At 37.5% G+C, this 26,569-nt stretch overlaps 1 protein-coding gene across 2 annotated transcripts in view; it reads left to right on the forward strand.

Moving 5' to 3' along the window:
- Positions 1–26,569, forward strand: part of myo10l1 (myosin X, like 1) — a 102,442-nt gene that overhangs the window by 40,717 nt on the left and 35,156 nt on the right. For both annotated transcript variants that reach the window (XM_077199425.1, XM_077199424.1), the window contains exons 2-12: positions 4,398–4,496; positions 13,719–13,877; positions 21,451–21,638; positions 22,367–22,501; positions 22,592–22,730; positions 24,044–24,128; positions 24,239–24,345; positions 24,437–24,566; positions 25,324–25,442; positions 25,589–25,735; positions 25,829–25,929. In XM_077199425.1, the coding sequence (XP_077055540.1) occupies positions 13,767–13,877; positions 21,451–21,638; positions 22,367–22,501; positions 22,592–22,730; positions 24,044–24,128; positions 24,239–24,345; positions 24,437–24,566; positions 25,324–25,442; positions 25,589–25,735; positions 25,829–25,929 (1,262 nt within the window). In that variant the 5' untranslated portion in view covers positions 4,398–4,496; positions 13,719–13,766. The remainder of the gene's footprint in view (positions 1–4,397; positions 4,497–13,718; positions 13,878–21,450; positions 21,639–22,366; positions 22,502–22,591; positions 22,731–24,043; positions 24,129–24,238; positions 24,346–24,436; positions 24,567–25,323; positions 25,443–25,588; positions 25,736–25,828; positions 25,930–26,569) is intronic.

The raw sequence follows: 26,569 nt of genomic DNA on the forward strand, positions 1-26,569 counted from the left end.
CCCTCAAAAGAGCAAGGAAATCTTGTTTTCCATTATGTGTCCCCTTTAATGTCTTCTAATGGAAATGAAATGTGTAAAAGTGTTTTGCCCAGCTGTCTGTTGTATGTGTTTTTCTGCCTGGCTTGGTTCCTTTACCCAGGGACAGAGCAGCCTGCCTTTTGTCTTCACCACTGTAGTTCCTCTGACTGGAGGTGGGACAGCCCGTCACAGTCAACCATCTGTTGACAAAGAGCAGCTTCTGTTTATCTGTCTGTCTTTCGGTCTGCCTATTTGTCATCTAGAAATACATGCGGCATAGAGGAGGCCATCCACTTCAGATCAGTGTGGCTAATGTCCATGTCTGGGAAACTCAATCTCATTGTCTAGTTTGTGGTTTGGGGTGGATTCACACATTATTCTCTGTTTGTTTGTTGGGCAGGAGTGAGTATATGTATATCCAATAAGTCAAACCTGCATGCATGTTCACTAGCAGAACTTTGTGTAAGGGCAAGTTGTCACGTACATTTATTCAATTTATTAATTTCACTTTTTCTTTTGCTTTGTTACATTTACATTTTTGATGATTTCTGTAATGTTTTGTGTCTCAATTGTTTTACTGTTACTTTTTATTTAATTGCAGGTTAGTTTATTTAATGGCATTGTAACAGCCTACCTCATACACTGCGACTATTGGGGCATGTTGTCACAAAAGGTCAACATGTTTTAAATTAATCTTTTTTTAATTGAAAATAAAAGGTGGATGTTTCTTCTGGGTCATTTAATGCATTGGAAGTAATGTGACTTTCTGCTGTAGCTGGTGATTGTATTTTGAGTTTCCTCTCTGAAGCTGAGGGCTTATCGATCCATTTCCCAATTATTAGTAGTTAACTTCATAGAGCTGGTCATAATTCAGTCTGGCCCACACTTGAAACAGCACTCTACTGCTGTTGAGAAGAGCAGGAGGACACATCTGAAATGACATCAGTGCTCATTGTGCTGTGTGTTATTACAAATTATAATGTGGGAAAATTCAATAAAGCACAAACCTAGTCTGAATCTTTCATCCTTCATTTGTAAATGTAAATTTTTGTAAGGTTTTAAATATTTTTTAGTTATAAATTTGAGTGTAAATTAATTGCATTGTTGCCCTTTCAAGTTAAATTAAAATATTTGAATGTCAGACAGAATATAACATACACTGAAGAAAAATGGTGTAGGATTTACTCAGAAATTGATAGGAAATTTCACAAATAATTACCATGAAAAGGCAAGTAACACATTGAATTACAATTCTTTTTTTTTAAGTAGAATACATCCATCCCCGAGATTGGTTTGCAGCCATCAGGTCGATCGCTGCAAACCATTCGAAACGCAAATGCATTTGAAAATGCGTTTCTGCGTGAGCAATTTGAACGGTAGTTTGTAGAGACTCCGATTCAAAACTCACAGGTCCAAGATCGGTCTTAACCCACCGCCTTTCTTGGGTACAATGAAGTAGGGACTGTAGTACCCTGACTTCATATCGGCTGGAGGGACCGGCTCTATCGCGTGTTTTGCAAGACATGGGCATCGGCTGCTCTCACTGTAGTGGAGTGGATGGCCCGAAACTTGGGGAGACGCCGGGCGAACTGAATTGCAAAGGCGAGCCTGATGGTCACATGAGCCAGCGAGACGGACTGGGGAGTGCTAACATAAACAGCACGGAACATAAACAAAAGGAAACTGAAGATTTTCCACCCGGCCCTCTTCCGGGAGAGGGAGCGCTGCGGTCACCGTCTCCTGGAGAGCAGTCCCATCGATCTCTGGGGCCACCGGAGCACCGGCCACTGCAGCAAAGCCATGGTGTGCATGGCAGAGGCAGCTTCCCCAAAGGCCTTGTAAGCCTTGCCGGATATGTCCGACGAGTACCTACAGGCCCGGGAAGGAAGACACGGTTCTCTGCGCCAAGTGGAGTTAGGGCACAGTTGCAACAACTAGCAACGGCCTGCTCCACTGGCGGGATACGCGTGTATCCGTTAGCTGCCCAGCCATCAAGGGTGGTGAGGGAGGAGGAGCCACCGAGACGGTTTCTGGCAGTAAAAGGTGCCGTCCACGTCCCCATGAGCTTCTCGTGCACTTCCGGGAAGAAAGGCACTGGGGTGGGTTGCTGAGAACCAGCACGCTCCACCCCGAGAGACCAATCATCCAGCCTCGAGGGCTCGGGACACGGGGTTCCACACATGCCCGATCCTGTTGGTGGCCCAGGAAAGCACGGCCATCATCTCCTGGTCCAACTCGGGTACCGCTGGCACACCCAAAGGAGGCAGCGGTGCCAAGTCTTCGTCCACAGAGAGGTCTGACCCACCCTCTGATGCAGCGATTGACATCTGATCGTCGCGGGGAGCACCAAAGGAAACGACTGGTACACACATCGAGGATGGTCCAGCACGTTCCGTTGGTAACTCAACTGGCTGCGGAGCATGAGAGGGATGAGGGTTCCTAGGGGGTTGGTTCCCTGAAGGAAGCGCGCTCACAGTAATCCTCAGGTCTCTCGTGTCACTGCCTGAAACAACCCTCTGGGGTGGGCTTCTTTAGTTTCACTTGTAGATTTGCCTCTCTAGCGAGAGTGACGCCGAGAGTGACCGACTGATAGGGAACAGCATATTTAAGATCATGAAACTACTAAGATGTTAAGAAAGACAAATTAATTCTGTATCCTATTTTCAAATATCAATTGTTGTTTGAAATCATTGTAAAAGGGATGGCATTTAAAGGCGAGACACAGCAGGCAAAAACATCGTGTGTTTTTTTTTTCACTTGTCAATTTTGAGATTTTGGGATATTTGTCTTCAATAACATGTCTTCTTTCAGGCTTGTGGTTAAAAAAAGTCAGAAATACACATTTAGGTCTTTATTTTACTACACTTTGTTCGTTTGCGTCTGTAGATTTCTCATAAATTCATCAAAAGTTGTCGTTATAAATAATCCCTCTGCTCCGCGATCGCGATCTGCACCCTGTCATCACAAACACCGTTAGAAAGCTCTCTCTCTCCTGAACAAGTCTGCCGGATCCAAATATGGTCATTTCCTTTTTTATCAGCAACCAATCGTGAAAGTAAAAGGGGGATTTTACTCTAAAAGCGCAATCTCATTGGCTGATGCTAAATCTTTAAAGCCCGTTTTCTCAAAATGACTTTTCTCTCATACTCCAAGTCCGAAATCTCCACTTCAGTAGCACATATATACACCAAACTCTCCAGTCTTGTACCTAGTTATATTATGAAGACATTGACTGAGGGATTTGTAAATATATTATTCCTTCCCTGATTTGTATAACATTTTATTCCAAAAAACATAATTAAGAAACATCATTTTCTTGAGGCTATTGGCAGTTTATTCTGATTTACAGAAAAACAAAAGTAGATATCCATAAATCCCTCTGCAATTTTTTCCCCATCTAATATGTGAACACAATGAAAAAATAATTTTGAACCTGGCTTTATCCAATACTCAGATTTCGTTTTTTAAAATATATGCAAATTAGTGCATATTTAATTAGATAATGACTCATTTGCATATTTAAACATTAAATTACAGAAAACTTGTAATACATTTTTTTCTCATCTTAATGTAGGTAATCAACTGGCAAAGTTTCATGGTGATATCTGCTTGTTAAAAAAATTACCTAATTCACCTGTAGTGTCTCGCCTTAAGATCGTAAACTTGTTCGTACATGTGATGGTATAACAATTTAGACTTTTTATTGTTTTTTTCTTTTTGATTTTTTAAACAATTCATAGTTTTAAAATGGGGAAAATCTTTTGGTATCAGATCAGGGTTAATACTGTATAAGTCTTTTGAATGTAATTTTTTTCTATACAAGCTAATTTTATTTTATTTTTGTCTTTTATATGAAGACAATTTTTAAATTAGTTTTCATCAAGATGTGTATATTTGCTTATACAGCCAAGTGAACAGGCCAAAAAGATATCTTCATGAAAAAAGAAAAACACAAATACAGTAGATTTTTTACTATACTGTAGATATTTGTTGATATTTTGAAAACTATGGCACCAATTTTGTAGAATGACCCAGTTGTTTCTTTGGGGAAGACTGTGCCTGTTTCTTTTAATTCTTTTCCCTTATATATGCTACTTTCTAATGTGCTCCGAGGGTTATCAGTTTGGCCTTCATTAAATGCTCTGGAATAATAAAAGGTCCAAAAGAAAAAATCTGACTTTCTGAGCTTTGTGTGTGGGCATCTGTAAGTGTTTGTGTCTGAAAAGCCACCCATAGTTCACCCTGAAAGTTGCGACTTTCAATAGTGAATAGCTACATGAAGATTTCATGTTTTATTGTTCTGTAACTCTTACAAGCAACTGGGACATATAATCTGGGATTGTGCCATTTGTGTCTAACTGCTTTTGTCTGTTTTGCAGGGTTCTCGAGTGTGGTTGAATCATAAAGATCAGCTGGTTCCGTCTACAGTGAACTCCTGTGGAGATGGAACCGTGGTGCTCACCACAGACTACGGGGAGGTAAGACTCAGCAATCTGTCCTAAAACACACACTCATGCAAACACAGATGTTGCCCTTTATGGCTGAATGGGTCTTGTGTGAGTCAGAGATTACTCTGGTTTGGTATTGTGCTCTGAATGTCATCATAACAGAGCTGAGGAGCTGTGTGTGTGTGTGTGTGTGTGTGTGTGTGTGTGTGTGTGTGTGTGTGTGTGTGTGTGTGTGTGTGTGTGTGTGTGTGTGTGTGTGTGTGTGTGTGTGTGTGTGTGTGTGTGTGTGTGTGTGTGTGTGTGCCAACTTCACATCTGAGGCTAAATCAATACATTCACCCTCCCATAAACGTTCATGTGAAAGAGACTGTATCATATAACTCTAATGTACTCCACCATTCTACATGAGATTCTGGCCTGTCCTGGTGCAATATGATTTATGCAGACAGAGTAATAATCACAGAAATCATGAAAGAGAGAGACAGTAGAAGAGAGAGAACACTGCTTTTAGTGCGGACTGCAGAGTTACACACTAATGCTGTATACAGTATGTTGTCACGGTAACAGGGTGTTCTTTAAAAGGTGATGCAATAAACAAACCTGCTGGTATAACTGGACATGCAATATCATACAATATCACTGAAAAATACCAGTAAGCCATTGCAGGGAAACAGTGTTGCTTTTGTTTTAACTTTCAGCTATGAGAACATGCTGAGTCATGTTTTTAGATTAGATATATATTCAATCGTTCTCTATAGATATACACTTTGTGTTGTTATTTACAAAAAATACCAGTTATAGTTTATAAAGTTAAAAATATAAGTATGTCCAACTTTATCTGCATACATACTGTATATTGATATAGGGCAATATATACTATAGCAAATCTCAACTGCTTGATTGCTTGTATTATCTATAGTATCGACCCGCTCTAATCTGCTAAAAGGCATGAACCCAGCTAACAGGGAACATTCTCACAACTTTGGCTAATGTTCTGCAAGGTTTTCTCAAAGTTATGAACATTCTTCTTGTAACGTTAATAGAACGTTCATTTAAAGTTATCTGGTCTTTAATAATGTTCTTAAAAAGTTGACAAAAACTTTATTTATAGATGGTTCATGGGATGTTTTTTTTTTCTGAAACGTTGTAGTTGGAAGTTCATCTAACATTTTACTTGTTTCAGAATGTTCTGATAACATTTAAAAGTAACGTTCCCATAATGTTTGTAAAATAAAGTGAAATGTTCCTTTAACATTCACATAACCAAGAATAAAAATAAAAAAACTGGATGTTTTCATGTAAAACTCATCTCATCAGTATTAGTTTCTTAGTAGTTTTATGAATGTAATGAAGTCTGACTCTGCACCAAACCATTAACTTACAGATGTCTGTTACAGTTGAGTGGCCAGAACTGCCTCTGCTTGAAGATTTAATTGTAATCAAACAATTGTATTAGCAGTTAGACTATACCGATACCGATAAGTAGTTTGTGATGGCTGTGAGTTGTTGGTATAACTGTAATGTCAGGCTAATAATAACAGCTGTGCTGGCCTGGATTCAGCGCTGAGGTAGAAACTGCACAGCAGGGAACGGTTATCTGTATGTACAGATGCATACAGGAAGCATGTATGTTCATTCATATGTGTGTGTGTGTTTTTGGTGGTAGGGGGGAATTTCATATCATATCATATTTCTTTCAGGTAGGATCACAATCCACAATCTCATCGTGATTTTGTTTTATGTTGGTCTTTAGGATTATTTTTTCACGTTTCTGAGCAGTACAGCCAAAGTCATTTCCATATTTACACTTAAAGGTAACAAAACATAAAAGAATTACAGACAATTGAGTCGAAATGACCAGTGGTAGAATGTACTGAAGTCCTACATCTGTCATCTATGATTCTGAAATATGACTCTGTTATTAAATGTTAAGGTCTTTCTGATGGAGATGCACATGCAAACAGGGGGCTGGACTTCTGTTTGACCAACCAATTATAGATGGAGGGAGTGTTGGAAAAAAAAACATTTTTGCAATTACATTTGGTGATACTGGTGATGCAGAATATTTAACTCTAAAGGGAAAGTGGAAAGGAAACCAAACTCTATTGGTGACAGAAATGGAGAAATAAACCTAGGGAGAAACCAGGCTCAGTCAGGGGGGCCAGTTTCAGTAGAACTAGCCAGGCTAACCGACAAGGTGTGGTTTAATTCCAGGCTGCATCACAAGTCAGACTGTGGATTGATATCATTCAGAATATTTCATCCAGTTCTTTTTGCTGGAGACATCACGCTGAAATGTGGAGCGAGGATGTGTATCAGTGTATCTTGTTTTTTCCACCAAATTAACTGAAATTAACATTTAAAAAGGACTGAATCACTACTGCTGAACCGAACCCAAGGTGGATTCCAACAGGCTACCTTTCCCAATATTTCCTATGTGCTGGTAACCTTGATGATTCACGCCCTGAACACCAGAGTGCTTGTGCTGACAATATTCAGTAGCTTTCTCTGCAGTGGTCCAAACCCTCCTCCATAAATCAATACATATATCTAGTTCTCTGCTGGGTCTCAAACAGCTTCTCCAGGAAACCCCAACACTTTCTCCCTGGAGGTCTTTCACCCATTGTTTTCGCCCAGAGCTAATCTGAAGGATTCAGTCTAAACAAAGACTGAGTCTAAAGACTTCAGTCTTCTTTAAAGGGTTGAGAAATTGTGTTCCATTTGTGGGGGATTCGTTTTGAAATGGCAACCTTGTTGGAGAATGCTGAATGTTTAATGTAGATTTAAATGCATGTTATAGTACAGGGCTGGATGTTTCTGATTTGGTTAATAATTTAGTTGAGTATGGTTGTAACCCCACTTCTGCAGTGCTCTTGACTGAGTTACTGGGACAGAAAGCATGTTATGAATACATGCATGATTGTGTGTATTGTACATGCTGAGTGTGTTTTTACAGCAAGCACAAAATGTTTTCCACACGTTGCATTTTTATTGCAGTTAAGTTCTGTCCCTTTTTAATGTTACGTTAAAAATTTTGCCTAAAAAAGCAATGCCTGGGCTTATTAAGGGAATTGGGTAAAAGAGTTATCATAACCTTTTCGTGACTTATTTCTAACAGGGTCTTCTGACTTTGTCACAGGCCTTTGTCATTGTGTTTGATTCCGTCATAGTAGATTACATTGTTGGCCTTGTCCTTTCAGGTTGAATTTGAGGATGTGAAAAAGGTCACTTATAATGTTGGTGATCATAATGTTGGCTTTGTCCATTCAGGTTGAATGTGAAATGAAGTGAAAGAGTTTGTATATATTTTATCAGTATATCTGTAAATCTAGTGTGTTTTCCTATATTTCTCTGTATCATATGGAAAAAGTGTGTGTGTGTGTTGTGTTTTTTTGTGTGTGTGTGTGTGTTTTTTTTTTTGGTATGTGTGTGTGTACCCACCGGAACATTGGTCAGTGAGTATCTCCTTCCTACCATTCACGCTGAGGTGAGTCTTCTGCTTCAGTGCGCCAGTGTGTGTGTGCGCAAGTTCACCTAAAGAATTCACAGTTTTGTTATAGGATTTAAGAACTCTGAGGCACACATACAGACTGTGACCTAAATTTAAAAAGTTAACTATAAGAATACAATTCACAATCAACTCTGAGCTACAGCGCTCAAAGGCTTCTCACCCACCCCCTCCTGAGATCTCCTTTCTGTGTGTCATCATGTATGTGAGAGCTATTTCTAATTCATTTCACATTGAGGCACAACATATCAGCAGATCTTCACTCTAAGCTCGGTTGATGGGATGGAAATGTAAAAAGATTAAATCATGCTTTATTGGAGACATCAGTCAATAAAAAGTTGAATGAAATTAATTGCATTATATGCTCAAATGATCAAATGTGACAGTAAATACATTTATACTGTTACAAAAGATTTCTATTTTAAATAAATACTGTTATTTTGAAGCTTTCTATTCATCAAAGAATTGTGAAAAAACTGTTTTTGCATTATTGAGCCGCAAATCAGCATATTCGATTAATTTATGAAGGATCATGTGACACTTGGCTACGATAACATACAACCGAATAATCCATTAATAATCGGAATGATGGCTCAATCGTACTGAAGAGCCCTCATGTAAACACCTTAATCGATCCAAATGAAATTTCGATCGGATTGAAAGGGGTGGTTTAATCCTTTTGAAAATTTAGCTTTTCCATCACATGATGATAAATTACATTTTATATTTATATATTAAAATAGTAATAGTCGTTTTAAAATTGTAATAATATTTCACAATTGTCAGGAGTATGCTTTGTGTGACCTAGTTTTCTAGTCCGTGTCATCCTAATTTAGTTCACCTGTTGTTAATCAATTAGCTCATTAGTTCCCTCATTAGTTCTGGTATTTATGCTCCCTGTTTTGGTTCATCCTTTGTCATGAGTCATCCATGATTTAACGTGGTTGTGGTCTTCTGTGTTGGAGTGATTATTAAAGACGGTTTCCTTGGACTATTCCTGTCATGTGCTTTACTCAGCACAGCAATGTTGCTCTATTTTTACTATATTTTTGATCAAATAAATCCAGCCTGGGTAAACTTTTAAACGGTAGTATAAATAGTTGGCGCAAAAGACCCCAAATTAAAATAATCCAATCACATTACATTATTGTGACAGGATGAAAGCATTTAATAGACATTACAAAAATGGCTTTAGAAATCCATATATTGTTTTTTTTAATTTTCATATCACTGAGCATACTGTCCTACAGTCCACAACAATCTAGTTGATCATCAATCTGTCTGAGGTAGATTCAGAGGTCATTCACACATGACCCGTTCTTATATTCATTCTGAGATGTATAGTTGTTGGTCTCTGTGCACATGCAGGCAGATGTTTTTAACCGTAATGTCACATCTCGCTGTTTTTTAGTGTCTTATGCCATGTGGGCCATGTTTTTAATATCGAATTTAAAAAGTGCATCTCAAGACCCCCACGTTGTTCCATTCTGCTGCTCTTCTGTTTGTCTATAGGTGTGAATGTAGGTCACTGGTGCTTATAGTCTCTCTCTCTCTAGCTCATGCTCTTTTTTTCAGCTTTCGTCTGAATCATGCAAAGCAGCTTCAAACATCAAACAGATTTGCAGGAATATCCATGTGCCGAGGGGAGAGAGACGGAGCGGCTGTGGGCTTGTGTGTGAGTGGGTGGGTGGAGAAAATGAAGCATGAAGACCTCCTCAATTCCTCTTTTCAGCATCTAAACTTAAAATTATCACAGACCCACGACCACACACACACACACACGCACACACACACACGCACACACACACACACAAACAAACAAACAAAATCTCTCTCTCTCTCTCTCTCTCTCTCTCTCTCAATGCCTTTTCCTTTTGGTATCTTCTTTTATGTGATGCCACTATGATCGTTCCGCCATTGTTACGGAAACTCTCTCATGTTTTTTAAATGCAATTTACAATGGATAATTTCCCTATATCGTTATCGACACCGACACATTCGAGCAGATTGAGTCAGACTTGACCGATCCACATCAGATACTTACAGTAGTAGTCTTACTGTTAGGCTGTTACTGTCAAGCTCCAAAAAGGTCAAAAACACCATAAAAGTATAATACAAGAAATCAGTAGTAAACTTTTGTGCTTTATTTCAGGTCTTCAGTAGCTTTGTTTGACTTGAGCAGCAGTCCTCAAATGTAATATAAATATATAAGCTATATGACCAGACAGACACTGAGGCGAACAGAAAAGTATAAATGAAGACTAGCAAATTAAAGCATAAACAATTGATACAAAGATTTGTAACTGTAAAAAGGATGGCTACTTGTAGCTCTCCTGCCTTTGTATGAATTTGCTGGCCAAAGAGTGCTTTTACCCTTAGAAATTAGCAATATATATTAAAATATATATTAAATAAACCATATTATGAATAAATGGCATGTGGATTAGGTCTTCTAAACATAAGAGTGATATATGTGAGGAAACTAGTATGTAAATATAATAAATACACGGACATCTTTACAAGCTAGTTCGTATTTGTCACTTGCATTAACTTTTACACACTCAGGGCAATTAAAATGTTCATAAACAAAGTATAGAGAACAATGTATAAACAGACTGCTACTTTCTTTACAGGCACGCACGCAACTTTAGCAAAAATAAATCGCTGCAGCATAGCTTGCGTCCATCCGCTTTCCCGATTGGCCTGACTCGTCTTGCTCGGATCACTGATTGGCTCGCTGGACGGTATATAATCTAATGAATATAATCCTAATAGTGGCCTTTTTTACATTAACAAACATATTATGTCTCTAATAACACTCAAATACACTGAAATGATGATGTCTTTAATTCTAAATCAGCTTTGTTAATATATTTCTAATGTTTGATTCTTATCAGGATTCTGGGAGGTCAATGTCATTACTGTCAGTTGCATTGATTAGCAGCAACTTGTCTCAGCTCATAAACGTTGACCTTTCCTTCCATCCTTCAGTCTGTCGATCCCAATTTAACAGCATGTAACCAAGGCAAACGTATTTCTCTCTGTCTTGCCCTCTAGTGATGATATATACCATATTGTTCCAAATATAAGACTGTTTTTTTTTCTTGGAAATACATCTGAAAAAATTGGGGTGTCTTATATTTAGGGTCTGGAATTTCATGTCAATAATACACCGGCAACAATAGGGAGCGCCAAATACATGTGAAACAAGTGTGCCCCCCAGGACTGATAAACACAGATGAGTCATCAAACAATGCTGCCAAGACATACGGTGTGTAACAGTGCGTGTCCACTGGCGCGGATCAGAGTACGCGTTTTCAGTTCATTCCTATGGAAGTTTTGCATCAGGCTCACGCGCGAGCATGAAGCTCAACTTCAATAGGAATGAACTGAAAACGCTCACTCTGACACTGCTCGCTTCGCAGTGGACATGCACTGCAAGAATGATGTGGCGCAATGGATTAGCATTACCCCGCAAAACAAGTCTTTCTCAGCGCCTGCCCTCCGACTTGCTGTCATTTCAGCGCTTTGGAAAAAAACATTCATATCCCCTGGATCAGATAGGGAATGCAGATCAAACGCCTGTGTTTTTTGACATGCCAACATCTGTCACTGTACATTAAAAAAGGTGAGAAATCGGTCATTGTGAAATCAACTGGAAATGAGAACTAGGTTATTTTTATGGTATGCCATAAAGTGTTTATTTTTGTCATTGTTGGTACATTTTACCAATATTTACCATACTTTCAATATTAAAATGAAAAATATGCAATATTATTATTTTTTGAAGTAAAAGCATTTTCTTTATAAAAGAAAAGATTTGGTCCTCAAAATTCTTTTTCCAATCTTTGGTTATCATGGCAATGGGTGGCACAAGAGTTAGGTTTCAGCAGGAATGAAATAGAATGCTGAGAAGAAGAGAAAATAGTCTCTCCATTTTGTGTTGTCCACTCAAATAAGCCAGAGAACCTTTTAGAAATGTTCATGTAATGTACATGGATATTAAAGTTGAAGTGTGTAATTTCTGCAGCTACAGTATCACCCAATGGATTTTATACCAAAAATAATGACTGTTTTATTAGACAGGTTTCACTTCATCTGCCTGCAGACCCTCAGTGTTTACATTTTTTGAGGAATTCAACATACAAATGGCTTAATTATAGTTGTCTGCATATTAAAGTTGCGATGTAACAGAAGAAGCGTCAGATCTTCCATATCGTGTCATACAACTAAGTGAAATGGATTATCGGAAAATAAAAAAATGTAGGGAAGGGACTTGGTACTGTCTAGTTAGGAATCGGATACTTGTTATAAAATTTATATTTCGATTCCACTAATCGATTCCTGTGCGCATTTTATTGTGGTTTCACATCCAAGTGCAAGAAGACGCAAAAGAGAGCTCAATTCGGCACACATGCACTGTTTTCTTGCTCAAATTATGTCAAAATATCCATGTCGTTATATCTTAAGGGAATGTAAAGAAAATGCATATGTAACAGTATATTTGATCTGTTCATTAGGTCTTAAAGTGACAGCAGGCTAATTAACCTACTTCCGTCTGTGTCGTTAATCAAAGAACAAAAGAAAAAGAAAATCACTCAATGATCTTGATTGAATAACATTTGTCAATTTAATAAGGATTAAGCTATATTTTATTTATAAAAAGAAAACTATGTAGTGTTATTTTACATTTGATTTCAATTTCTGAACTTTGTTCAATTGTATTTATTTGTGCAATTGCTAATTTGCTTATTTGTTCTTATTGTATTACTGACTGTATATTTGTCTTTAATAATGTTTGAAATTTATATTAGTTAGTTTAGTTTATTAGTTGTTCTTTGTGCGACTGACTTTTGTTAATTGTTTTCAACTGCAACAGAATATTTTGCAAAAAGACAACAAATATGTTTAATATCTAAATGTTTGACTTTTTTACTGTATTGGAATCGAAACTGAGAATCAATAAAAATCTGAATCGATAAGTAGAATCGGATGTGTAATCGAAATACCGAAAATTCATACGATACCTAATCCTAGTTCTATCTATCGGTTCTTGATTGGAAGGAGGCAGATGTGAATGTCCCTGTCGATTGTAAGAAAGGGCCGGGTTTAAGAGGACTCAATAATTGAAGTCCGGCATACTTTACCAGAGTTTAACATATGCATGGATGAATCATACACAATACGATCAATGACATGCATTTAGAAAATAGAAAGAGTGCATTTTCATTTCATGCCAACTTTAAGCTGTGATTGGAGAATTGTATAATTGAAGAATATATAATTTTAGATTTTATAATTTTAAAACTTCACAAAATGACTTCAGCTTTAATATATTGCTTTCTTAAACACTGACAATCATAAGCTGCATATTACACATGCAAAAACATGTTTAATGTTACCTCCTGCACCCAGGTACACAGGTTTACATTTATCTCAATTGCTAAGAGTTTCATTTTTGCTGAGTTTAAATAGGCCAGACTGTGCTCTGCTTGGCAAAAAGTATAAAGGGTAAAGAAGAGCCTCAGCACGCTGAAACTCTGTGGAACAGAAATGCGGAAACCCTGCTGTCTGAGTCTGACTAATGCATTATTTAACTGCAGGCATTCCCTTAAAATGGCCCAGGCAGGATCCTCTCCCCTTTTTTTTGTTGTTCTACTCATGCATCTGTGTGTATATCAGCGGTTTGAGAATGTGCGAGCTCTGTTATTTTGTTAAGCCCACACTGTCTTTCTGTCTTTCAGGTGGTGTACCTGCAGCAGGCGGAGGTGAACAGGGAGAAGGTGTCCCCTATGGACCAAAGCAGCATTGATGGAGTGCAGGACATGTCCATGTTGGCAGAGCTTCATGAGGCCGCCATCATGCACAACCTTCATCAGCGGTACCGAAAAGACAGCATCTATGTAAGAATCTTACAGACACCTGACCTCACAATGCTCCATGAGTCCTTATCAGGGTTATCATTATATGCTACAACTAAAATTATTTAAAAAAACACTTCTGTTTGCTGAAATAAAATTATTTAATTTGATAGGTTTACAATAATTAATGTTTTTCAGTGTCTTCAGGTTACTTAAAAACAGTAAACGCCTCTTAGATATCTTGAAATCTCTTCCACATCTCTTCACCTGCTAGAGGCCAAAAGTGAATGATCCCTCCGAATGTTAATAGCGCTGCTCCACAGAGGTGAACTGGTAAAATCACGAATTGTAACTAAATACACCATGCTTAATTTAAAACAACAGCGCAGAATCTCTTCCACCCAGAGAGTCACTAAACCCAACTAAACCTTTGACTTACATTTAGCTGACGCTTTTATCCAAAGCGACTTACAATTGCTATATATGTCAGAGGTCGCACGCCTCTGGAGCAATTAGGGGTTAAGTGTCTTGCTCAGGGACACATAGGTGTCTCACAGTGGATTCGAACCCGGGTCTCTCACAGCAAAGACATGTGTCTTATCCACTGCGCCATCACCACCCTCAGGACTACATTTTTATTTGTTAACAATAAACAATGCTTATTATAATTGTATTGTATTGCAATAGAATTTGTCTTCAGACAAGAGTAAAAAATGACTGATTAATCAAAGCTGTAGAATTGTGGTTAGGACTCATTCAACACATCTAGCTGTGGTTCTAAAGTGGGCACTGTTAGTTTGAGTCAAGCTTATCATTTCCTGATCTTGTTTCCCCATCATATCCTTTCCACTCTATACATAGGCTACAGGCCAATAAAAGAAAAAACAAACAAAGATCTAGATATTTTACATGAAAGCGTTACAACGATTGTCAATATCATTGATTTCACCATAATATAAATCATTACAGGTTTGCACATTTTCACCAGGGATTCTCTCCACTTTTCTTCATGCTAGTACTTTATGAAAAAATAGGTCAGTTAACCCCCTGGGGTCGGCTATTGCGCCGGCGCGATAGTATCGCTTTTTTTCTTATCAGTGCAAAAGAAACTCAAATAACTCTAATTAACTAATACATTTTTGTCATACAGGCAAGTGTTATACATCATTAAAAACTGTTAAATGTCTTCCTTTATTTGTGTACACTAATAATAAAAACAAAAAGTTGTGTTTTTCGTAAAATAAAGAAAAAAAACATGATGCACGTTCTTTCTTCTGTCAATGTGAAGTTCATTCTGAAACGCGACAGAAAATGATCTGTAACTCAGCCAATACTTGCCACCCACACATGAAAGTAATGTCTTTACAAAGCTTGAAGTCTCCTTTTTAAATGAAGTAAATCATATTAAAAAAAAATATTTTCGGTTTAAGAAATCCGTATGAAAGCAACAACAGTTTCTCCAGCCCGAGCTCATTAACTTTAATGTGACCACACCCACACGCGCGCGAGCTCTTCTCATTCAAACGATCCACGTGAAGGAACGCAGAGCTGTTAACGCCCTCATCAGCTCAAAACAAAGAATCAGCGACACCAGTATTTCTCTGCTTTTCATCAGTTTGGAAGACTGTTTGTGCTGTGGATTTACCATGGATTTACCTCAGAAGGACACATTTTGATTATGAGAACACTTTTTAAGGTAAGAGACATAATAGTAAGTGTTTTATTGTTGCATAAACTTTACATTGTAGCGACTAAACTGGTGCCAGCCTGAAATATTATGAAATGAAATACAAGTATGCTAGTATGAGTGTTTATTCTAATATGGTGAATATTTTGTGTTTACTGTTAAATACTGTGTTTGTGGATATCTGCTTAAACGTAGATGTATAATGTAACAATAATGTTTCATAGTTTGGAGCGGCTCGATCGCTGCTGAGTTTGGGTCTGAGTCACGCTGTGTGTTTGAAAAGCAAAACACGCCACACATTAGGCTTCACACCAAACTCATCTAATTTCATAACGAATAGAAATATTTGAAGTAAAATATGATAAACAATATATGTTTGTCTAGTGTAGTGTTACTGAAGTGTTCATTTTTAACAATTTATAGGCTGCCTGCTATCTAGGCTATTGTTGTTATTTTATGCAGCCCTACACATGCCTATATACAATGCACAACAAACTAGGTGTTCGTATATATATTTACAAAATACATATACATATATACATTGCCGTTCAAAAGTTTGGGGTCAGTAAGATTTTTAATGTTTTTAAAAGAAGTCACTTATGCTCACCAAGGCTGTATTTATTTGATTAAAAATACAAAACAAACCCAGTAATATTGTGAAATATTATTTCAATGTAAAACAGCTGTTTTCTATGTGAATATGTAGTAAAAAGCGTAAAAATTCAGCTTTGATCACAGGAATAAATTACACTTTACTATATATTTACATATAAAACAGCTGATTTACATTGAAATATTATTTCACAATATTACTGGGTTTCTTTTTGTATTTTTAATCAAATAAATGCAGCCTTTGTGAGCATAAGTGACTTCTTTTAAAAACATAAAAAATCATACCGACCCCAAACTTTTGAACGGCAGTGTGTGTGTGTATATATATGTGTGTGTGTATATATATGTGTGTGTGTGTGTGTGTGTGTGTGTGTGTGTGTGTGTGTGTGTGTGTGTGTGTGTGTGTGTGTGTGTGTGTGTGTGTGTGTGTGTGTGTGTGTGTGTGTGTGTGTGTGTGTGTGTGTGTGTGTGTGTGTGTGAGAGTGAAAAATCTAAAATGTATTCCCAGAATCATGCAGCCCTATAGTTTGTCTTGATATCAACATGTTTACAGGTGTTTATTTATTTATTTTTTAGAAAGGGACCAGATGCCACTGGATGAGTCCTGCTGACTTCAACATTCACATGAGTCTCTGTACATGAGCATGGTAAAATGAAAAGTCAAACACCTTGGACATGACAGGTATGTAGGCTACTATGTTTCAGGAATGGCACAAAGATGTGTGACTGTTTAAGTCTTTGTCTTTAGATCAGTGTGTTTACTAATGTGCTTTTGGTCCTTTGTTGTGTATCTTTGGATTATGTTGTGTTGTAAATAAATCCAGACAATCTAAAAGCCATTCTTTTTTTAATTTCTCCTCATTCTTTGTGCAAGGCTCCTCATAATGATTGGGCCTGATGGCACCTGATAGGGCCATTAGGGGAGGGTCTTTGTCTTTCTCAGGTGTAAAATGCATTCATATTAATGAGAGATTCACGCCTCCTCGCATAACGCATTGTCATACAAAAAACGTCATACAAATTTTAAATCAATATATTGTCTTATCTAAATGAGTATGCAGGATGATTTTCAAATAGTTTTGGAGCAAATATTCTAGGCTACGTGATACAATTTTCAAAAGTCTTGTAAAGAAATAATCACTTTGGGTTTTATGACCTTATTTCAGCGACATTTGTTTTTTGTTTTTTCACAAACCACACATAAACATTATTATCTTAAAACTACAAACTTTTACATACATGCTGCTGACATATTACTGTAGCAGAGTTTGTGCTGAATACAATCTAATAAGACTTTAGCCATGAAAATGTCACAAGTAACAGAAATAAGCACAAATGTCTGAGCATGTCAGAACACCTCCAGGACCCAGAAAACACCTCAGACCCCAGAGGGTTAATGCCTAAGTGTTCACTCCGTGTTTCCTGTGTAATCAATCCTGTGTTGTTTTGTATTCTGAGTTTTAGGGTGGACAGCTCTCTGACTGACTATGAGAGGAACTGGAGTTTCCTGCCTTAGTTTAACAGAGTGAAATTAACTCAAAATATCTCAGCCTGAGACTGAAAGGAAACCCTGTTTGATTAAGGAATTTTCCTACTTCAACAAAAACATCTGAAGCCTGATACATCCCAAACTTGGTTTTCAGACAAAACTAATGTGATGCAGGATTTATTAAAATATGTACTGTAAATAATAGCCATTGTAAATGTTCCATTGTTTGTTTTTATTTCCATTGTTTAAAGTGAGTTTATCATCTTAGATATCAAGATATTAATACAGTATTTATATTACATCAACTAAGACCATTTTCATTTGCCACTTGATGAATGAGGTTATCGTGTGAAATTGAATTTATGTGCAACATAAATCTAGTTTAGTTTAGTTTTTAGTTTTTAACGAAGATTCGAACTGCACACTGCAGGTGCTCAATGCAAAGGTTTTTTGTAATTAGGGATTAGAATTTATGAAAACTCCGAGATGTTATCTTGGCAAAAGGAGTTTGTAAAAAGTATTTAATAAAAGGGTGCCAATATTTGTGGCCATTCTGTTTTGGAGAAAAACATGTATTTCATAATGTGATTTCCCACACGCACTTTCAATTCTTTTACTTCAATGAAAGGTTAGATTTTTGCAAATTTTTAAATGAAAGATCAAAAGGATAAATAATGCAGATTTATTTTTTACAGCCATTTTTATCATATTTACCTGGGATGCCATTAATTCTGTAATGAGGTAGCTCAAAGGGGAAATATTAATAATAAGAGTATTTGGGTCAGTTAATTGGATTTACTTGAGGTAGCTAAATTAACATTACAATCAATTAATCAGTTCGTCCAACGAACTCTTTTGATTATTCATTTATTCTAAGAAAAGGGTATCTTTCATGGCCACAGAAAAATAATAATTTCTTAGCACGTATAGCGCTTATAGCATGTAACAGGGTCAAGATCATAACTTTGCATGCAAGCAGAGAATCAGAACCAAATACATATTGTGCACAAGTTTTATTCACAAAAACACGAAAACATAACTAACATACAAACAATTATACATTTATGCACTCATAGGTAGATGGTAAAGTGACTGAATGAAACCGGAGGCAGGAAATGGAACTATGGAAAATATCCATTTAACTATGAAAAGAACCATCAGCATTTTATTTTCAAAGCATCTCATTAAAATTATACTTGCATGGCCTGTGCAGTGGACACAATTATTGAAGTTGTTGAAAATTGAAGTTGTTGATGGTTCAGTGAGTGTCAAATGTTGAAGTTGCAATCGTTTTCTTCTCTGTTGGATGAAGAAGATATGATGAACTTGCGTGGTTAGTTCGACTCTGTTCTCATGGCTGGAGTGCAGATTGTGGCCTGCCGGCCCTGGGCCTGAGAGGACACGCAGAGCAAATGGTGGGAGTTGCGATGGACTTCTTCTGCGTTGAATGAAGACGTTTTGCCAAACTCCTGAGGTTGTCCTTGATTCTGTTGTGGTTGAGAGAGTCCTCTCTCTCCTGAATGAGCACATAGCTGGTTGTGAGTCAAGGCCTGCTACCTTGGGGCCTGCTGAGGCCACGCAGGACAGCACAGCACCTCGAACGTACCGAGAAGGCCAAAAGAAGTCGGAAGAGTTGGTTGCCGATTCAGTGATGGTAAAGTTGCAGTTTTCTTCTGAGTTGAATTGAAGAAAATACAGTCTGTGAGAGTGAAGGCTGTGGTCACCACTTGGTGGGGGGTCCCCACAGACATCAACCCGAAGAAGCAGCAGGGAAGGCCAGAGGAAGAGAGGACTAAGAGAAGGAAGGGCTTGTGGAGGTGCAATTTAAAACCTGAGAAAGGTCCCACCTCGCTGGGTTGGCTCGACCAATTAGAAAGGTGGAGTTTCCAAGCGGGAGAATTTGATTTATGGATCTTTGTTTCAATCGTGCTCATTTGCATGTGCAGATGGATTGGTTGCTGATGAAGAAACTAAACTATGAAAGATTCTTGTAATACTAATATGTTGTTGTTTCGACATATCATGTACACAGTCATTTCGATCTTCAAAGTACCTCAAACACATTGTGCCATTCATAGGATCATAGATCAAATAACCTGCTCTAACAAGTCAGATAATAGCTGTATTGTTGTTTATCTCTTTATATTTGTGCTGGTAATGAAATTGCAAGCCTTATGAGACACAGTATGATGAATAGCTCTAGTTCTCATATGCAATTGAGGCAATTATGCATGGATTTTTTTTTATGATTAGCAAAGGTCAGTGTAATGTGTTTTATTAGAGCTTAAATAACATATCTCTATCAGTGTCTGAAAATAGCTTATACATTTCTTTGTTATTTGAAAATAAAAATAAAACGGCATGCAAGGCTTTTGCAGGTGTATTGTTGATCTTGCTTTAGACTGCAGATTTGTGTCATGTTGTGCTCAATGGAGTGAATGTGATGGTGCTCTGCTGCTCTCTTATCCCATCTTGGTAAATGGATACTGTAATTTACCTTACCCAGGATGCATGTATTGGGGTTGATGACTGATAGCAAGCGGTTATCTGATGTATCTTAGACACAGAGACACAGCCGACCTGAATGAGAATGACTCCCCTCTTGGGGTGGTAGGTAGCAACAAAATAATTTTTGCAAGGACAACATTGACACACTTTTCAGATCCATTATGATTTTTGTACAATATCAGCATCGCTTAACACCTTATAAATAGTTGCAGTAGATCAGGGGTTCTCAACTCTTGCCCTCGAGGTCCACTTTCCTGCAGAGTTCAGTTTTAACCCCAATCAAACACACCTGAACAAGCTAATCAAGGTCTTCAGGATTACTAGAAAGTTACAGGAAGGTGAGTTTGAATCAAGGTTGGAGCTAAACGCTGCAGGAAACTGGACCTCGATGGCCAGAGTTAGCGGTTTAGTGACCTTTCAGACCCCTTTAGCGACCTTTAAAAAAAAAGAAAAAAAAAGACTAGTGTCTTTTTGGACTGTTGATTAACATGTAGTCAGTCTCTATATCATACTCTTTCCATTGTCTGACAGAAAATATGTAAATGAGAACAGCTTTATTGGACATTTGGCTATATATTGTATTAAAATATAGTATGTGCACACGTATTAGGTGAGATAACAGATGTAAAGTGCCAACAGTTGGTGCATTATGTTATCTAGTAGTGACATTTAGATACTTTTTGAGCAGGTTTTAACTACTTTCCATTGAAAAGAGGAGTCAACACTGGCCAGAGTTGATAACCACTGCAGTAGATGATAGCCATGTATGACATCAGTGATTATTACAAGCCTACCATAGATTTTTTTTTATTATCCAAGCTCCCCTTGTGTAGCATCCACAGTGTTGTGTTTGGCTCCTCTCCAGGCATCCAGGGAAGTCGCAATTTAATATTTGTTATCCTTTGTTATAATCATTGTTAAGATCAGCAAGTCATATTACTGCTGGTGGCCAGTGAGCATGGGTGTTGTTAGCCTCAATATATAAAAATTGCAATCACACACCTGCACATAAACACATTACAAAGACCAGCATGTACTGATGCATTTAATTTTAAAAGAGATGGATTTGAGTTGTTACAGTGTGCATTGATAATGAGACACTTCATCCACAATCCTCTCATAGCCTACTGACCCTGACACAACCAGCATCTTATGTGAAATATGACCTGATCACATACTGATTGTTAAAGTTCCCTTTAAATCTCCCTTTATTTGTGGATATAAACTAAAATGTGCACTGATCACAAATGTGTACATTTGTCTCAATATGCTGGTTTTATTGTTTTACTACCTGCTTCCTCTCTTTTTCTGTCTCTCAGACTAACATAGGTTCTATCTTGGCGGCTGTGAATCCTTATAAGCAGATCGGAGGGCTGTACGATCTCTCCGCAGTGGAGCTGTATAGTCAGCATCATTTGGGCGAGCTGCCACCACATATCTTTGCTATTGCCAATGAGTGTTACCGCTGCTTATGGAAGAGGCATGATAGCCAATGTGTGCTGATCAGGTAATACAAGCCATTCAAACTTTTATTTTTTTTGGTCAAGCAGACAAACCTGCAGAACAAGCATGAAAACAAATAAGAGACTTTCTGTGAAATCTTTTGAAATGTAATCTGAAAAGATAGAGCTTTATTAATCAAAAAAAGTAGTTATCCAATAATAAAATAATTTATCGTCAGTAACATCAGTGTGTAATCGAGGGTTGCAGTGTTGTAAGTGCTCAGAAAAACAAAAACACAACACAAACAATGTCCCAAACCAGTCCCCCATTGGCTCAGATGGCAGTCGGCAGTTGACACTTTTAAAGAAGCTTCTGAACCACTGCGACAGGTATACTCAATGGACTGCAAATTGAAGTATTTTTTGGGCGGAGCAACCAATCCAAAACTCCTAAAACCAAACAGCAAGGGTTATCACACTCTATCAATACTACCTGGAAAAAATCAGTGATGCTTTGCGTCACTTGTATCTTTAAAGCATGTAGATAATGTGAGGAAGGTTTGGAATGCTTTAAGCCTTATTCACTTACTGAGAACTGATGGGGATCCATTATTAGATGTTATCTCAGTGCACTAATCTCATTTGTGTTAAACCTAAACCTAAGAGTTTGAGCAGTTGTGGTTTAAACGTTTGCCACAAATTGCTATCAGATTTTACAGCATTGCAAATTCAATCAGGGTAACAAATGTCAGTGAAGGTCATAAATTAATGTGTGTATGCATGTGTTTAACAGTGGGGAAAGTGGAGCTGGGAAAACAGAAAGCACCAAACTACTGCTGCAGTTCCTGTCTGTCATGAGCCAAAACTCTGCTGGGACAACGCCTACAGAGAAGAGCACGCGCGTGGAGCAAGCCATCGTACAGAGCAGGTACAGCGCATGCCTCAACACACACAGCCTAAGCATTTACATGCACACTCAAATGCACAACCTTTATTTATACTTTTCTTTCTTGTGCAGTCCCATCATGGAAGCATTTGGGAATGCCAAAACAGTCTACAACAACAACTCTAGTCGTTTTGGAAAATTCATTCAGCTTCATTTCTCTCAAAGCGGGAACATCCAGGGAGGATGCATCGTCGACTGTATCCTGCTCACTGTATTCATACATAGTATTTGTATACAGAGATATCTTGACCTTTACAGATGGCACCTTACCCTTGTGAAAAAGATTTTGTACTTTTACACTTTTAGTGTACTTTAAAAAAAACTTGCAGATAATATAATAATATAATATTACTGAAAAAAATGCCACTTAAGTTTAATTAAAGAGAGTAAACTTTCATGACTGTGTTTAACACACTTAAGTATACTTTAAAAAGGGCACTTTGTAATCATTTCAAATTAAGTTTTACCCTAAAGTACATTTTAAAAATTGTTTTAATAATATTTCGCCATGCTTTAGAAAAGTACTGTACACTTTGATGTGTTGAATAACATACTAAAGCACATGTAAACTACTTGATTATCATTTTAATTTTATTGTGTTATTCAGTATTACATTTAAAGTTCGATTCAAACTTCATCATTACAAATGTGTAATTACAAATATATTTAAATACATTATAGATTTCAATCAAAATTAAAGTAAATGACTGCTTGTCAATACATTTGGCAGTACACATTAATCATATTTCAATAACAATACAAGTAATTAGTAAATTACATATAAAGATGTATATATTTCCTATCTAAGTTTGTGAAAATGCAACATGCAAGTTTAATGCATTAATATTCATGCATTTAATATAAATTAAACTATAAAACTATAATATATTTTTATTTAATACAATTAAGTGTCAGAAAATACTACAATCAGTTCACAGTTAAGTATTCTTTTAAAAGTATTAGTATTAGTGTACTAATATTAGTGAAAGTATTAGTGTACTAAAGTGTACTTCTTTTTCCACAAGTGTATGTCGCCTGTCCACTCATTAGGTAAAATAAATCCCAGTTACCATAGTTACCCGTTCATTTTTAATGAAATACAGTAGAATGACGCACTTTTCATGTTTTGCCTGGTATAGTTCAGTTGTTATAACTTCTTTCTTTCCCCCCACATTTCTGCCATTGAAATGAATGAGTGACTAAGGTAACATGCTTTACCATGTTCACAGTACAGTTTACACAAGCACAGTTTCATGCAACTATTTTTCCCTTAATTCTTGCCCCTTCAGATTTGCTTGAAAAGGTAAACCTTGCTGTCTCCTGTGTAACTCACCCCTAACTACCAGAAATCAATCTTCTGTGATCAACTGTTCACAGTATAAAACCAACCATTTTTCTGTTGAAACGATTTGCCACTGGATATCTTGTCAAAGGCAGAATCACTCCCCTATTTTGCAGAGAAACAGTGTCTGCCAAAGTGAGATTCTCGCACACTCATCATATGTGATCTGATCTGTGTTCCAGAATCGAGTGGTAAGGCAGAATCCAGGGGAGAGAAACTACCACATATTTTATGCTTTGCTGGCTGGGACCAGCAAAAGCCAAAAGGGTGAATAAACACACAATGCATTTACACAACGCAGATGATGCTGGATATGCAACTAGAATACACACTCATGTTGACAGAGTGAATGATTAGATATGTCCCTCTGTTTATAGAGACATATTTTCTAGAAGACTCCCCTGAGGTTTTTCATTACCTGAGTCAGTCAGGATGTGTGAAGGACCGCAGTCTCGATGACAAGCAGCATTTTGATGACGTCATGGTAAAAAAAAATCAAATAGATTAACTTTCTTAAGGTAGACAAAAAACTAAGAGCAGAATGATTCATTTTCTCTTTCTCTTTTTGTCTTCAGGAGGCTCTGAAGGTCATGGAGTTCACAGAGGAAGAGATCAGAGATATGTTTAAACTGCTGTCTGGAGTTCTGCAACTTGGCAATGTGGAGTTCATGACAGCAGGGGGTGCGCAGATCACCACCAAACAGGGTGAGAGGAGTCATTCATCTGTTACTGATAGATATACCATGGTCTGTCAGAATACTCGATTCTGATTGGCTGAAAAGCGGGCATTCGAACTGTATAATGCACAGGTAGTTTCAGTCAGTTTAATCACTGTTCTATATTAATGCACTGCTTTCATTGAAGAACACATATACGCACATATCACATATCACTCGTACACAGAGATTGGAGAATGCTCTGAACACACACAGAAACATTCAGGAGCATGGAAATTTGTTGTCAATTCTGCCCCATGCCTTTTATTAATAAATTAGCTTTGCTACATTTATTATATTACTCAGCAACGAGGTGGTAACGGTGCTGTTTTTGAAGTAATTAAACTCACAGCTTCATTGTTAGTAAAGACACTGTACAGATGCAGGTAATTCACACGCACATCTTTCATCTCTCATCTCTCTCTCTCTCTCTCACTCTCTCTCTCTCTCTCTCTCTCTCTCTCTCTCTCTCGATAATTTAATAAAATACATCTTATAATCCAATTAAATAAATGTAATCGTGCCACACTACTTTATCTCTGTGTCTGATTTAAAGTGTACAGATGCTAAATCAAACATGTAGTAGCAGACAAAAATAACTGGCAACCCTCCGATTAACGTTGGTTGGTTCTTTGCATCTACGTAGTGCATTAAAACCATGTAATGGACACCTAGCCATGGATTATCCCTTACATAGACGTCACTATTATGTGTTTCTTAGTAATTCTCTTCTCTACTTCCTGTAGTTGTCACTAATGTGAGCGAGCTCCTGGGCCTGGACAGTTTTCAGTTGTCTGAGGTTCTGACCCAACGTTCCATGATCCTCAGGGGAGAAGAGATCTGCTCTCCACTCACAGTGGAACAGGTACAATATATAAATATATATATTATATACATGCATGCACACTTTCTCGTAATGGCATGCTTTTATAAAAAAAAACTTGAATAGTTTGGCTGTTATTCTCTTCTGACTCCACTTCTCCATTTTCTTTTTGCATTTTTGATTGATAGGCGATAGATTCCCGGGATTCAGTTGCCATGGCGCTTTATTCTCAGTGCTTCTCGTGGATCATCATGCGAATTAATCAGAAGATAAAGGGCAAAGATAATTTCAAGTCTATTGGAATCCTGGACATCTTTGGTTTTGAGAACTTTGAGGTGTGAGGCCACTACAGATCACATGTTCATTCACATAGATAGACACATAATATTTTTACTGAGATCTAACACAAGTGTTTCTGTGTTCTGAAGGTGAACCGTTTTGAGCAGTTCAACATTAATTATGCTAATGAGAAACTGCAAGAATATTTCAACAAACATATTTTCTCTCTGGAGCAACTGGAGTACAACAGGTAAAGACTGACATCCATGAGTGCATGAAAAGTTTGGTCAAGTCCAGTCACCTTTATTTATAGCGCTTTATGCAATACAGATTGTTACAGTGATAAGCTGGAAAATAACGATTCAATGATGCAAACAGTATTCAATTGCTGTAAAGCAGCTCTAAAAAGACAATAGTAAACAGTCATTATTCAGTTGAAATTAGTTCAGTGTTGATTCATTTCGGTTTAATAACTGTGTAAAGTAACCTCTGTGTAAACTACAACTCTGTGTGAGTTCAATTCAGCTATAAAGCAGCTCTGCTGAAAACATGGAGTGTCATTATCCAGCTAAGTTGAGTTCTCATCCAATAGGGTCAGTGTAGTCAAATCAGTAATATTGCTGACTATTAAGTGTCCCCAACTAAGCAAGCCAGAGATGGCTGTGGCATAGAACCCAAACTCCATCAGGTGACAGAAATAGGAAAAAACCTTGGGAGAAACCAGGCTCCGTCGGGCCAGTTCTCCTCTGGCCAATGAACAAACACAGTGTGATTATGATTCAGGCTGCATTACAAGTCAGAAGTCAGATTGTGGATCAATACCGTTCAAATATTTTTCATCCAGTTCCTTTTGGTTGAAGATCGGATTCATGGTATGGAGTATGGAGACG

The sequence above is a fragment of the Siphateles boraxobius genome, unplaced genomic scaffold (genome assembly GCF_051911475.1).
Source record: "Siphateles boraxobius isolate OS27281-9 unplaced genomic scaffold, OSU_SipBor_1 41, whole genome shotgun sequence".
Taxonomy (NCBI): Eukaryota; Metazoa; Chordata; class Actinopteri; order Cypriniformes; family Leuciscidae; genus Siphateles; species Siphateles boraxobius.